Here is a 15,841-nt window from a genome sequence, read left to right on the forward strand (position 1 = left end):
CACGGATGCACCTTTCCCACAGTAAGAAGGTTGTCTAAATTGAAACGTTTCAAGAGGAAAACTCCCTAAACAAAGACAAAAAGTCATGTTGAAAACAATTATTGCTTTTGGGGCAATGAGATTAATGATGATTGTGATTCTATTCCTTTCCACAGTAGGGTTGTTTTCTCCAGTTGGAGAAAAAGGCGGAGGCGTTTCAATTGAGGATACACCTTCTTACGGGAGGGTAAACCGAGAAACATATACATTTACATTTAATTAACATTACCTACTAAATCAAATTTCCAAAATGAAAATATATATTTGGACCCGGCGACGTCCCGGTTGCCATACAAAAAGAGATGGTGGGAAATATGTGTGGTACATTAACAGCAAAAAAAAAAAAAAAAAAATTGAAGATTGGGAAAAGCCTTGTTGCAGAAATTGGTCAAGATTGGAAAGCTTGGACTGACATATTAACCTGTGAAATTTATTTCTGAAACAGGGATTTCCCAAACGGGGGATAATTGGGCGCTGTTAATGGAGTGTAAAGAAGGCAAGCACTAGGTGGAGCTACTTTGGTAAAAGGGTGGTCTCAATTGAAACATTGAGGGGACGGGTAAGATAAACTTTCTGACTTAATAAGATACGGGAAACACCAATATTAATTGAAAAGATTATTGCTCAGCAAGCAATACCATAAAACTATAGGGAACTCTTTTATATTGGGTTTGACGTCTCCATATGGTTTCAATTGAGACTAAACCATCTTACAAAGGATTAGGATAACCTACCAGACAAGGGAAAATACGATGGGGTCTAACAACTCCCTCAATCACCATTCATTTGGGGAAAAGTGTTTTTACAAATGAAAAAACGTGTCCTACTTGGCAAGAAAAAATATTGAAGCAGTGTTTATCCTGTTACGCGGTAAATAGGAAGTCAATTTTTCCACTGTTTAATCATTTTACCTGCTTAAACCTTACAGGGCATGGTCTGAAGCTGGGGGCGATAAATGAGACGTGGTGTACCGGCGTTCTAAAACAAACTACACCCCTGATACCACGTTCTGGCCTATGGTAGCGGGGTGGTAGATAAATTATACGACTCCTGCCGAAACGCGGCAGGACTAGGTACTTTGGTCTCACTGCTCTTACCGGTGTCTGTTTTTCCATCCACAGTGGAGGAGATACAATTGGCGGCTCATAATTCGGAGGTGAAGGGTCGACCCTCCCGACATCGTCGAGAGGCATGGAGGGAAGGAGATCCAACATACATTGATGCGATTGGCATCCCCCGGGGCGTACCAGATGAGTATAAGCTGGCTAATCAGATCGCAGCAGGTTGGGAGTCTATCTTCCTTCTAATCACCCCAAACAAAAATGTGGATAGAATAAATTACTTACATTACAATGTTCAAAACTTGGAAATTATACTGAACAGGGATTTGTGGCCATGAAGGAACAACTGGCAGCTACCAGTCTGATGGCGTTCCAGAATCGCATAGCGGTGGATATGATCCTTGAAACAGGGGGCGTGTGTGCAATGTTTGGAAAACAATGTTGCACCTTCATACCGAACAACGCGTCACCCAGTGGATCTCTCACCAGGGCCATTACTGGCCTGCAAACACTGAACCGCAATATGCAAGAGCACTCTGGAGTAGATACGTCCGCATTGTCAGATTGGTGGGATAAGACCTTTGGAAAATCTAAAGATTTGGACTATAGGCACAATTACCGCTATCCTAACATTGTGTGGGTGATGTAGTATCCCCTGTTTGCGCTCCTTGCTAAGCCGACTTATAACTACTGAAATTGCCCCTACAAATTCTAAAGTACATGAGTTGTATCTTATGGGACGGTTTGGGGAAAGCAGTGAGGTCCAGGAGTACGGTAAATCCGAGGACAAATTGGACGAATATAATTATGTTTTTTCTCTTTCAGACCAGCCATGGGAGTAAGGAGTAGGCGGGAAAAATCACAGTCACCCGACATTACCATTTAGTGATTACTAAGAAATGACTAATAACATACATATTATAAAAACGGGGGAATGTTGGGTTTATTCTGTTTTACTATTATAATTGTTATATTAATTCATTTCTTTATTAAATCAATCTCTTTCTTTTCTTTGTATTAATTCATTACTTTGTTAAATCATTCTCTTTCTGTTTTTCAAAAGTCTTGAGGTCACACCAAGTCATCTTTAACCTAGACAGCCTGTTCCAGGATGGTTATACAAACAATCCACCCAATCTGGGTCCTTGAGATTTGGTGGGCCCTTGGTGACGAGGACAGGGCTATTCGGACAATAACAAGAATATTGTTATCGTTATGTAACCGTACACTTCGGGTTTTTCTGTATGTAACGATTATATGATTATGATTATATTATATGATTCTTAGGTCAAGGAGGTTGTATAATTACTCTAATCTAAATGTTGTTAGGTCTAGTCCCTGTTTTTGTTATTAGTAAAATACTTTGATTGTTATTGTAGTCCCAGATGTTGTTTTTACTCATACGTGATGGAATGATCAACAACTCTGTAACTTGTGACCATAAGAATGGGACGAAAACGTCTATTCGAGGAGACGTTCGGAAGTTGTAAGGTGACACTTGCTGTAATGCTCCCCTCCGGAGGCTATCTGTTGAATCCATTTCTATTTAATTAAATGTCAATAATTGAATAAGATGTCTTCCTGCAGTTATTGATAATTACGGACGAAGGTAATTATTAATGAACCTGACAAATAACCTAAGCAAAAATGGCCTTGGCAAATATCCCGTGGGTAGCGAGGGTATTAAGGGAGATTATACAGGTGGGCGCCTGCAGGGCTAACTCACCACCATTAGCATCCTGCACTCTCCCGGCTTTAAGAAGCAGACGGCATGAGGTTTCTAATCTGTGCACCCGAGACCTCTGACGCTCCGTTCCAGATGGGTGGCTCCGTTAAGACCGTCGCCCTCGACAACATGGAGGCTGCTTTCACGTTCTCATTTGCAGAGCGACTTTTCGACATCGTAATGCTTTATTCCCCGATTTACAGCGTGATATCTGAGAGTGAGTGCCTTGTTAGAAACGGAGACAATTAAACTCACCACGCCGCCTTTTTAACAACCTCTACGTTTAATTTTACATTTTCATCAGATTAAACGCCAACTGTCATGCTGCAACCAGCAATTTTTAGGATGAATAGTACAGCTACCTATCAGGAAAACACCAATTTTAGTCATGTTGTGCTCATTTTTTGGGATTCCGTGCATTTTGGATGCTGGTTGGCCAATGAGTGGTGGATTGATGGAGTAGATTTGGATCTTTGGTTATGGGCCTGATTTGTCTATGTGGAAGAGGTTATTTTGTAGTATTGTGATCTGCACGGTTATGATATAACCCAGCATGCAGAATTATTGTTACCGGACGTTTGGTCGCCGGTCTTTTGGTCCCTGTTGGTCAAATTGTGACATAGTTTACTGTTTAAGCCAGCTCTCAAAAATATATTCATGGTAGAGTTTAATATCTAAAACGGAGACATTAATATCCATGAAAGAGAGTTTAATATCTAAGAGAGAGTTTAATATCTAAGAACTGTTTGATATCTAAGTACTGTTTAATATCTAAGTACTGTTTAATATCTAAGTACTGTTTAATATCTAAGTACTGTTTAATATCTAAGTACTGTTTAATATCTAAGTACTGTTTAATATCCAAGTACTGTTTAATTTCTAAGTACATTTGACCCGGGACCAAAAGACCGCACCAGAATTATCGATTTTTGTATTGCATAAAATAGTATTTGCTGTTGTGTATGATGCCATGCTACATCTTAATTAATTTGCATTACTTCATGCTTTTGTGATGACCTTTAAGGAACTATTGCTTCCAGTACATACTCACTTTTTGTTCATTTTTGTTATCTTTCAATGTCCCCTGTGTTCATATTGGGTCATATCATGTGGGGTGATTGCAACCTTCCCTTTCTATGCTACAACAACAGCCGGTGTCAAAACAGTGTGATATTAATTGCTTTTTTTTAAATCTGGCATCAGATGCTTAAATTAACATCCTTCTTTGTTAGAGTGCATCACTGACGAACCTGCTTGTAGCATGACAAAAGGAGGGGAAAAAATAGTGTGCTATGGAAGCACATTGTAGTTCAGGTTTGGGGAGCCAGTATTGACGCCGCGGGGGTTTGGCTTGCTGGTCTTTGTTTGCGACTCTTAAATTTGCACTACCTACGGATAGGGAACAACAAAAATAAACTGTTGGAAGCTTTGAAAAGAGAAGATTCTGTTTAAGTGATAATCGGTGATCGTATTTTTGGAATTGGATCTCATTGGATCAATCAATTGATTGACAAGAAAGCAACAGATGCCATATTCATTATTGGCATCATAGAGATTTTTTTATCTGATAAATAGGTGGAAAACTGACATCTTCGTTTGTGGTCTACGTTGAAATAAACACGAGCTGTTTTGCTGCTGAGTCACTTTCCACCAGTGGAAAAAAAGATGAACATGAAATATTCAAGTGGCTTTCTTGATCTTTTATGAACTGTGTCTTACAGAATACTTCTCTTTAGCTGGAGCGTGCTTTTGCATTTAGCGTTGCCTGAATATGAAATGTGCAATTAGGGAGACGTGTTGGAGCCTCGGGGGTGTTTTACACTTTTCAGACTGTATGCGTGCAGCTGCTGTGGATATTCATCAATTCATTCTTCATATTTCAATTGGATGTAGAGTTGAGCTTTAATTATCCAGTCAAACATTTTCCACTGTAAGAAGAAAAAAAATCTCTGCGGGAAAGCTATACATAAATCTTTCGAAATGCATAACTGTAATCATGCAATTTCAACAAACAATATAAAAGCCCTTCATTACTCTGGAATGCTTATCATGCTTAGCATACTCCAACACCTGAGATTATTATTTTTTTTTTTTTTAATTAGATTCTGGTCGGTTATGTGCAGTTACGTTACGTTAAAATATGTTCTGCTATGGTGTGCTTTGAATTTAGATGCATTTTTTTATATTACAGATTAACTGTTATATATTTATGTATATATGTATGTATATATGTATGTATATATGAATGTATATATGTATGTATATATGTATGTATGTGTATGTATATATGTATATATATGTATGTATATAGTGCATGTATATATATATATATATATATATATATATATATATATATATATATATATATATATATATATATATATATATATATATATGTATGTATATATGTATATATGTGTATGTATATGTATGCATATATATATAGTGCATGTATATAGTATGTGTGTATATGTGTATGTATATGTATGTATATATCTATATAGTGCATGTATATAGTATGTGTGTATATATGTATATGTATGTATATATGTGTATATATATGAATGCATATAGTATGTATATATATTATGTATATGTGTTTATATATGTATATATATATATGTATGTATTTATGTGTATATATGTATGTATATAGTGCATGTATATATATGTATGTATATAGTATGTGTGTATATATGTGTACATATATGTATGTATATAGTGCATGTATATATATGTATGTATATAGTATGTGTGTATATATGTATACATATATGTATGTATATATGTGTACATATATGTATCTATATATGTGTACGTATGTATATGTATATATGTGTATAAACATTTTCTCATAAGCCAAAAGAAAATGAGTAGAAAAGTTTGACATAAAAAATTACTCACTTTACCAAGTGACCATTGCTAAATCTCACCCTTAACAACCGTTTATTATGTAATGGATGGCGATAGATGGCGAAGCTCTCCGGAATGTTTTCCTCCAGGCCAGGCCAAAGAGGACAGCGGATAACATGGTGCTTTGTTTTCATTAAGTGAAAATTAAATGGATCCCCCTAGCCCCCGTGGGCCGCAACTTCAGTCCACTTTGATTTATTAGCTGCGGAAACAAAGTGCAAGGGCCGTGCAACAGATGAGCGTTCGAATCCCGCTCGTCGGGCAGCACGTCCGATCGGAAACAAGCTTTATCCGTCAGAGAGAGTATCGAGCGCATTAGTCATTATCGGCCCAGAGTGTTTGTTCTCTGCCGACTGGAGCCAGCCCGGCCGGCCAATCACAAGCATTGCTGCGGGACAAACCAGACACATCATACATCTATCTTTCGGACACTCTCCCCAAAGTCTTCTGTCTTCTCCTTCAGACTTTATAGCTTTTTAATCAAGTTGAAAGGGTAAGACCCGGATCAGGACAGCAGAGTGGTGGACAAGCATAGCACGAAATATAGCTAAGCAGGCCTGGAAAACTTTTATAAGAAGTGGAAAATATTATATTGGTGGAAAAAGTTATGATAAAAATAGATAAGACACTAATCTGTGGAGTTCTTCTAGGTTTTTGCTCAGTTTGACAGTAAAGGCCAACTGGGAATGGCCTTAAACTGCTTTTTTGGGAGGATTGATTATGATAACATTACTTTTTAAACTTTTGGAGAGTTTATATTGGAGTTGTTTTAATGTACAGAACTTTATTGCTGCTGTGGTTCTTCTATTCCAAAGTTGGTTTAACTTGTTTAGTGCCAGTTCAAAGCATGCATTGTGGTACTTAATAAAAGAGGAAAATAGATATTTAAAATCACCACATGATGGCAATAGAGGTCCACTTATTCCCTATTTTTAATGGTTTATTTTTGCATTGTTAACTCATTTTTTCTTTGTTTAAATCAAACAATTGGAAGGATCATTCAATTTCTTCACTTACTAAATTAATGAGGCAAAATGTGTGTGGGTACTACAATTGGATGTCAAATAGGGGCCACAGATTGTTGTCCCAATGGGCCACAAGTGGTTGTTGCCATTTTGAACCCTCTGACCTAAATACTTGGATACTCATTGCACTAATCTTCCCATTTCTTCTGCCACTGCTGCAATATATTGTATTTTGACGCATTTATAAATGTGAATGAGAAGCACAAAGCAGTCAATACACTGAAGGCGCTTGTATATTCCAGCCATGCAATGCACAATGTGTAAAAAATGTTTTTCCTCCCATTTACACTTGTTCTGAGAAAACAATGCGACAGTCTAAATCCCTCGACAAGGCCTTTTTAAAGAAAACAGATGAACAAATATAATCAGACGTACCAGTTTAGAACTCCCTTGGGCTTTTGGTGAAACATTACACATGAAATTAGAAGTGACAGTGCTATGATTCAGTCCGTTGAGACATGGAGTTTACACACTGTATCCAATGCTGTTTTCTAATTACCATTATCAATACACTAAACAGCTTTAACTTCACGCTCTGGCCTTCTTACGACAGACCAGTAAAAATGTCTTTGTAGACAACTCCCTCATTTTTTTTTTTTTTGCCCCACACAATTTTGTTGCCATTTCTATGTCGGCATAATCCCTTTCTGTAATCCCTGAAGAAATAACCGCAATGTTGTTGTTTTTTTCCCCATTTTTATGCTTGAATGCATCACCACAAAGGAAACCCTGCGCCAACTTTGTTCTGTTGCCACTCGATTGTGGCGAGGTGGAAGTGGACGGCCTGTGGTCACAAGAATTGCGGTTTGTTGTGCATTCAGACCACAATGTCAGCCACAAATTTGTGCAGTTAACTCTTTTGTTGTACTGGAAGAGGCATTTTTTCCAGCTGTGAAGTCTTTAAGAAAGTGACTGGGCTGGCTTGTGTTTGTTTAGAGAATAGATAAACAGGCTATTCCCCATTTAGCAGCAAAGACAGAAAGATAGCAAAATCTCTACGCGTATATTCTTTATCCTCTACACTGTCTACAGCGAAGCATTAATATTCCAACCATATTGAGAAAGGAATTTCCATCATGGCAAAGTACTACAGTATCCACATTTGTGTTATATTGCCCCCAGCTGGCCATAGTACACATACTGAAATGAAGAGGGTAGTAAAGTAATATTTACTAGTTTGAATTCTCTCAGTACTGCATTTTTTTTTTCATTGGGTGAATGACATTTCTGTTTCTTTAATAGCCAACGTTTATTTGAGATGCAGATCTGTCTGCGTCAGAGTTCTTGGAATATTAGCTGTGTCGAGATTGCATTTTTTTTCCAGGTACTGATCTTCTGGGTGTCCTTTCTCATTTTATCTATATGTTATACAGTGTATATAGTACAATTTGGCAGCTATGAGTCCAAGGCTAGCACTACATGTCGACCTGAAGGCAGTTATGATAAGCCATACTGAAGAAGAATAGAGGTACAAATCTCTTTATAATAGAGCTGGGACAAGTCAAGGTTACTACTTCCACAATGCTGTCATCAAGGCTTCAATTAATAATGTCTTTCACAAGTGTCACTCATAAAGAAATTGCCTTTATGAAGTCTTGTGATGACAGATGAAGACACTCACTTATTAACTTTGACTGTTCCAGCCAGCCACCCAGAGTGCAATGTGCATTCTTTTTTTTTCCTCATGCAAATAGAGCAATTAGTGTATATTTTCATGCTATGATGGCTAACAATAGAATGGCAACCGTGCATGTGGACTTTATGGAACATTTATGACTGTTTTGTCCAAAGTTGCAGATTTTGTTTTCATTTTATAGCTACATGTAGATTTTTATTGAACTCATTGGCCTTCCCCTGATGGCGATAGACATTGAATTTAGATTAGATTTAGATTGTTAGTGGTCATCTTTTCAAAATGGACCTAAATGTGTTGTTTAAACTGGTTTTAGTGTGAAATGGAATAGGCCAAAATGCTGTTAAGTCTCTGCAGCCAGCCCATCCTCTAGTTCAAATAATAGTCTTGTGAGAAAGAATGACACTACTGGCATCTGCTGGATACAAATTTAGTTGCATGTTAATACATTTTTGGGCGTCAACTCTGCACTGATTAAATACTTAGAAAGACAAGGCAAATCCATCACATTTTAACACTTTTATTCCATCAAGACATTGATTAGAAGCCCACTCTAAGATCTTCTTACCTTCATTAATTCCAGACATATGACCGACTCCTCACATTAACACTTTAAACACTGCCCACCGATGTCGCTTTTATCAACCAAAAAAAGACTAAAAAATATTTAGCAAGGTATTATGCTATTCTAATCAACTTAAGCTATGGGTGACTTTATATATGTTCCTCAAGAAAACATTAAGTTTCACTAATGGATAAAATACATTACAAAGAAGGAAAGTGATGGTTTTCAGTCATGTTAATTTTTAACGCGCTGAAATGAATGTCATTTCAATTCATGTATTGTGAATTTTATTAGAATTAGTGACAATTTGTCAACAGGGTCATCTCTTATTGTATGAAAACAAAAAAAAATCATTTATTATCAATTGCATCTTGACTCTGGAATAAATGTGATCAGACAAGTGGAAGTCAAAATTTGCATCCTCTATCAAACAATTCACTGACATTTTACAAGTGAGCGGTGGTATCACTTGATCAAAGTTCCAGAGACAACCCCCCGCCCGTTCTTTACACTACTTGAACCCCCTTCACACACACAAAAAAACAAGCCTTATCTCCACCACCTTGATCCCCTTGCATACAATTAAGACCCCCCTTCTGTCCACCCTTGACCATTACCCTATTTGCATGAACACAATAAGATGCACACAAGAGGGCGAAACACACAAAACCTGACCCACTAAATTCAAAAAATGCTTAAAAGTACTTCAAAATATATAAGCAGAGGTTCCATTTGAAATCAATCAAGACTTTGGGGTCCAATTTAGAATGGAAAAGTACTTCACTTTAATTCAAAGCCAAATACTTGATAATGTTGTCAATAGACTATTCAAACGCCGAGTTTGCCTAGAGACAAATACACTTATGTCACACTTATTTTTCCAGTACTAAAAAGTTTAACGGTGGATCTACAAAGGCAGCTCATGTCAGTTAAATGGAAATATAGGTAGTCTTGTCATGAAAATAGCTTCTTATACATTCAAACGTCTTTAGGATAAACCACAAAGGTGCATTTGGTTAAGATGTTACATTCACATTGTGTTGGTATTTGGTGCAAGTTACGAAAGAGTAGTTGAATCAGCAAAAGGGCTTTTTAAAGAAAAGACTGTTGCAAGAACCCTGGCTCCTCCTAAATAGTATGCAGAAAGTGTACAACAGTTCATGGTAAAGAGTGCCCAGTATGGTGCTTAGCAGGAAATCCAGGCTTTGAACTGCCTTTTTGCCTGCAGGGTTTGAACACACCCGCCCGCCACTGGCAGGCAGTCTCACACATGTGCAAATTTCCAAACTGAGAAGATGAGCGAGGCTTCAACCATGGACCAGCGAGACTCCATGGTGCAAAGCCCGTTTCCACATGTAGTAGGTAGAGCGTGGAGTGAAGGGAAAATAGGAACGGAATTCCTTGAACGTGGGGAAGGATTTTTCCTCGAAGCGCTGCTGCAGAAACAACTTGGCCTTGGCTTTGAAGTTGGCCAGAGCCACCACGTCCATAGACGGCGGGAAGCCCGGCGGGAAGCCCGCCAGGCCGCACTCGGGAAGCGGGGTGGCTGGGGGTGCAGGAGCGGAGGCACACGCGGATGGCACGACCTCTGCAAACTGCAACCCATTTGAGCTAGGGGGGATGTTGACGCTAGCCGTTGGGCTTTGCTGGGCTTTCACGTCGGAGAGTTCCGTCACTGTCCTCTTTTTCTTGCCGCTGCTCCACAGCCAGAAGAAACAAAGGGACAACGTAGGGAACCTGAGCTTGAACTGGCTGAGGGTCAATTTGGACCTACGGACCAGCATTTTAGCGAAATCTCGGAGTTGTTTCTTGCTCACATACGCCAACCGGAAACTGCGGTGCTGTCGCCTGCAGATTCTCGTCCGCGGAGCGCCTTCGTTGGCGGTCTGCAACGGCGGCGAGATGCTTTTAGGGCTTTGGCTTTTGTCGGCGTCAGAGCTGTCTGAGCTGCTGGCTTTGTAGCCTCCGTTGAACAGCAAGGCCTCTCTCCTCCAGTTGTAATAAGTGGACCTGGAAATGCCTGGGAAGTTGCGCTTGAAGAGCCTGAATGGGAAAGAGGCATTGGTGGCTATGCAGTTCTGGAGGCAGCGTTTAGCTTGCTGCATGTGGGCTACACTCTGGGCCCGCTCCAGATCCAGATGCCCCAAGTTGAGGCCGAAAAGGCCGGCCACGCTGTCTTGTTGATCTGGCTCGTCTCGTCGGCCCTCGGGGGAAGACCAGGCTTCCTGCTCTGTGCTCTCGCCGGGACTTATCTCTCCCGTGGAAGACGGCGTGGAGAAAGTGCCACCTGACTTGAGGAGCTCCTGCTTCCAGTTGTAGTACGACGACCTGGAGACTTCGGGGAAGAATTCTTTAAACTGGTGCAGCGGGATGAGCTTTCCCTCCAGGTAGCACGCCTGGAGGAAGTACTTGGCCTCGTAGCGGGCGGTGGATTTTTTGCAATGCTCCTGAGACTGCCTCTTCCAGCGGTAGAAGGTCCTCTTGGTGATGTTGTATTTGTCCTTCAGACTAGTGTAGGAGAACTGAGAGTCCCTGTTGGGGAGCTCCTCGCTCTGAGGCGAACTCGAAGCAAAGTCATTAATGCGGACCAGCGCCACGAAGTGATCGGGTCGGAACAAAGTCTGAGATTGCAGCCGGCCAGACCACATGATGTGGAAGGTTCGAGGCTCACACTCTTTGGGTAAAGTCCTGGGCCGGATGACGCGGTGGAAGTAGGAGCGGATCTTGTGGTTAAACATGGGGTAGATGGAGTAGATGTTGACCTGAAGCACTGAGGCCAGCGCGTATACATGCCACATGTTGGCGTAGGAGTCGGGGAAACAGGAGGCCTTGACGTCCGCGTCGAAGATGGCTTCCAGGACGCTGGCCGATAGGCTCACCATGGCTTGGGACTCCTCGGCGCAGAGGCTGAAGCGGACCGCCTGGAGCATCATCTTGGAGTCGATCATCCCAGACAGATAGTACGTCTTCCACAGGGCCATTTCTACAACCGCCCTGACCTGTAGGGTGGATGGTATAAAAATGGTAGCTCAGGACAGATATTACCAAGTAAACTCTTCCCATAGCCTTCCAGTAAAATGACGATGGACCCTCACCTGTAGCTCCAAGCTCAGCCCACTATTGCCCACCAGTAGTGTGCTTGCCGCGTCGAACAACAGGTTGCCCTTTCCTTTGCAGCGCAGCGGCAGGAGGTCCGCCGGAGCGTCTCGGGGGTACAAACGCCAGGCCATGTCGTCCACTCCGACCCACTCGGGGAAGTTCTGACAGGGCTGCCGGGGCAGTGGGAATGGAGCCAGGAGTCGCTCCACCTCCAGGGCTTTCAGAATAAGAGAGTCCAGGCCCGAGGACTCTGTGGCCTCCTGCAGTTCTCTCAGGATGGACAGCACCACCTCGTTCCTCTGAATCATGACTGTCGGGTAGAGGAAACATTGCAAAATGTTCAATCTGAGGCTCTATTATACAAAATTAACATTGACTGAAAATAAGGCAAATCAATAACAGCAATTGAAACCACTGTCTTTAAATTAGGTTAAGTTTAAGCTGTTTGTTACTCCCCCCCCCAGTCACTTACCATATAACCTTTCACACTACTTGAATAAAGTAAAGCTTGTCATATGCCATCACATTCCATCACACATAGGTAAATAAATCAATTTATTTCTCTAAGACCCCATTCAAATGCATGTCGTGTTTGATAGTCACTCAAAGTCCACCGTTCTCCAGTGAAACCCCCCTACCCAAACAATCTGAAAACTCAACCCAACTTTTAATGCAAGGGAAAAACAAGTTGCATTAAATAGCAAATCCCCCACAAGCAAACTCCCCAGACTCACCTGCGGTGATGCGTTCACGTCCCGCAGGAATCTCCGAGGAAAAGCACGAGTTGCTCGGCTCTCCAGCAAAAAAAAAAAGTCCCAAATCGGTTCTCCTGACTATCGCGTCCTCACTCCATCGTGTCCGCAGAAGGTGACAAAGACGCCAAGCCGAGAAGGGCCACTCAGGAAATTGTCCATCGGGAATGAAACCGCTCCCCCTTCCTCTTTCCTCCTCCTCTTCCACCTCCTCCTTCTCCTCCTCCTCCCCCCCTTTCACAGTGGCGCAGTCAGGGTCAACTTCAATGTGAAGTGTTAGGACAAAAGGACCCCCCAGTGGGGAACTTTCAGTTTGAGTAACATGTTATTTTGTCAACAGTTCAAGGTTATTTGTCAACTGTCGATCAAAGTCATTACAAATTTCAATGTCTTCTTGACAATTTGGTCTGCTTTGTGGTTGCCATGTTGCTTGATATAGGATGAATAATACCACCCCCCCCCCTCCCCATATCCCCTCCTTTAGTATTTATTTTTACTCAAAATGTCATGATCCATTGTAGGCTACATATTATATTGATACTCATATCTTTCATGTATTTATTTGTAATTTAGCTTCATGGTGACATATTCCTATGGCCCTTGTTTTTCATGGTGGTCCATTTTTAAGGATTGTGTCTGTGTATATGTGTGTGCACCCCAACCATTTCACACTTCAATAATTTTTACTCTTTGAAAGTACTGTAAATTCCATAAAAATCCCAGTTTGCTTGCAAATTAGATTTAGAAAGTATCATTTTATGTTCCTATGGTACATTAATATGAATAACTGCATTTCCCATAAAGAAGTGGCAGTCCAAAAAATCCATGTTGTTGAACACACACAGTCATTGTCTATGTTTTATTTTATAAAACCACAATATAGTGTTTGGATCTCAAATTGTTGAACTGATGGACAGCTTTTATCTGCTGTACACTCAACCAGTACTTTTCCCATTTAAAAGCTTTGCACATTTAAATTTTCATTTCAACCATAACACACCTCATCAACATACCCCACCCTTGTATATGACATGGCAAAATAAGTAGTGACTATGTAGATTTATCAAGTTTACTCAGATTTGTTCAGGCCTCTGCAATGTTCTTCATTCTATCGCAAGCCATGTTTGTGGATTGGAGCGGAAAGCGTTCAGACTGGGCGTGGAGCTCGTCCTGCGCTTTTTTAACACCTCTCTTCTGTCTTTTGCAGGATTTCGGTCATCAAGGCCCTTTTGTTCCAAACGCAACCCCCGACTGATGGAAGCGCGCACACACACACACACACACACAGTGGGGGACGGCAGCATTTGGCCCCCGCTGACCCATCAGACAAACTGGTGCCTTGATCGGACCGGCTTCGCGGCTTTGACCTTATCATCTGAATGAGTAAGTGAACACACCTAAATGTGAGATGTTGGCAGGATGTTGTGCAAATCAAGTAAGATTTTCCATACCTGGCTTGTGTGTTGAAAGCAGATGTTTCCAGGCGTCACAATTTGGAGGTTTTGAAACAAAGATGGGGAAATTGTTGTGAAGAAAGATGAGTGCATGAAGTACAAGTTGTTCATCATTTGGGAGTTAGAACAAAGTATCTCTTCGATTTTTTTTAACCAAGCAGTCTTTTAGCTCAAGCCAAATTTAATCAGATAAATCTACTTATTTCAATAAACGTCCAATTTATTCAAACCCGGGGTTTGAGGAGGGGTCGCCTTCCAATCAAAACAGATTAGACATTCATTCCCTCAACAGAAGTCAAACATTTCATTGCCTAATTTCCATCCTTGTCTCATAAAAGTTCATATTTTAGGAGCACATCTGTCCAGATATCAAATTTATAGTGCTATTTTGATCTATTAACACCACAATTGTACTCTAAAGTGCAGATATATTCTGTGTATATAAATGTTCTGCTTTATTTTAGATTGACAACAAATGATGTTTGAATGGACACTACAGGAATCCAACCTTGGTGGAGATCTGCTTTATTTCACAGAGGCCCAAGTGGTCCTAAAATTCTCCCCATTTTGCCTTTGCTCGACAGTCCACCCCCTCAGTCGCTTCAATGTTTCACTCAGGCATGCACACACACACACTTCTTAGGTGTGGAGATGCACTGTGAACAACACAGGAGTGAGCTAATTAAAAGTATTTAAAATGCAAATAGGGCAGCGCTAAGACCGGCTCCGGCAGTCTCTCGCCTGCTGAGTCGGTGTATTGACGTGTGTGTTACGGTGTATGCATATAGGGGTGTGTGTGTGTGTATGATTGTAGATAAGTTCATAATCAGTTGGTGATATTTGTTTTTAGAAATAAGATGAAAGTATCACTGAAAATATATAGGAAAATTGTTTTATCAAACATGTCTTATTATAGTTCTGGTGTGAGCAGTTAAAAGATTACTATTAAAGTTGAATCAGATTATTGAGACTTTATCAAATGAGATAGTATTATTTTTAGATTGACAGCTTGCCTACCTGATTGGTTAAAAAGTGCAAAGCTCTATGTGGATGTTTCCATAGTGACAGATGTCAATCGACATTGACATTGTGTCATAAAATTTGTTTTATGAGACTGTTAAGAGAAATAATTGATTGTTATTTTACAGATTCTAAATGTAATGATGAAGTTGAGTACTGTAATATTAGTACATCTAATTTTAAGTATGTTTACCCAAGAAACTTTTTTAAAGGGGTGACTTATCTATAGGCTTATAGTAAAATGAGTTAATAAAAATAAGACTTGCACAGTATGTTTTTATAAGCATGAAAAGTCATTTTTGCGGTAAGCCAGTGCACATTTTATTGAACAAAGTTACCTTACAGTACACTTTTATATTCTAATGACTCAGCGGCACCTTTAGTGAATCAATCCCTCAAATGCTATTTTATGACTATAAAACCTCTACTGTAGGTCTTTCTTTCCTCCTTCTTTTCTAATCTGCCAAGTATCATTTCAATGTCTAGAAGTAAAAAAACAAACACTAAAGTGCATGTCATCACAATGTCCATAATGTGAAATACTGTATTTTAAA

At 40.2% G+C, this 15,841-nt stretch overlaps 1 protein-coding gene and 1 long non-coding RNA gene across 11 annotated transcripts in view; one reads left to right on the forward strand and one right to left on the reverse strand.

The window, feature by feature from the left end:
* Positions 1 to 15,841, forward strand: part of LOC144192081 (uncharacterized) — a 148,380-nt gene that overhangs the window by 128,999 nt on the left and 3,540 nt on the right. For 9 of the 10 annotated variants that reach the window (XR_013325041.1, XR_013325039.1, XR_013325040.1 and 6 more), the window contains one exon: positions 14,021 to 14,196. This is a non-coding gene — a long non-coding RNA (uncharacterized LOC144192081). Of the gene's footprint in view, positions 1 to 2,754; positions 3,044 to 14,020; positions 14,197 to 15,841 lie in introns of those variants that run through there. The other variant, XR_013325045.1, reaches the window with a different exon arrangement.
* Positions 10,270 to 12,369, reverse strand: vrtn (vertebrae development associated). The gene is made up of 2 exons (XM_077711272.1): positions 12,058 to 12,369; positions 10,270 to 11,961 (listed from the first exon to the last, which is right to left on the reverse strand). The coding sequence occupies exons 1-2, from the start codon at positions 12,367 to 12,369 to the stop codon at positions 10,270 to 10,272; spliced, it is 2,004 nt and encodes a 667-aa protein (XP_077567398.1).

Source organism: Stigmatopora nigra, unplaced genomic scaffold, assembly GCF_051989575.1.
Source record: "Stigmatopora nigra isolate UIUO_SnigA unplaced genomic scaffold, RoL_Snig_1.1 HiC_scaffold_25, whole genome shotgun sequence".
Lineage (NCBI taxonomy): Eukaryota > Metazoa > Chordata > Actinopteri > Syngnathiformes > Syngnathidae > Stigmatopora > Stigmatopora nigra.

Excerpts from the sequence above, each read along its gene's own strand:
- vrtn (XM_077711272.1), bottom strand. The coding sequence starts at position 12,369 with ATGATTCAGAGGAACGAGGTGGTGCTGTCCATCCTGAGAGAACTGCAG. Across the intron at positions 11,962-12,057 it reads GGCTGAGCTTGGAGCTACAG|GTCAGGGCGGTTGTAGAAAT; the intron begins GTGAGGGTCCAT and ends TCCACCCTACAG.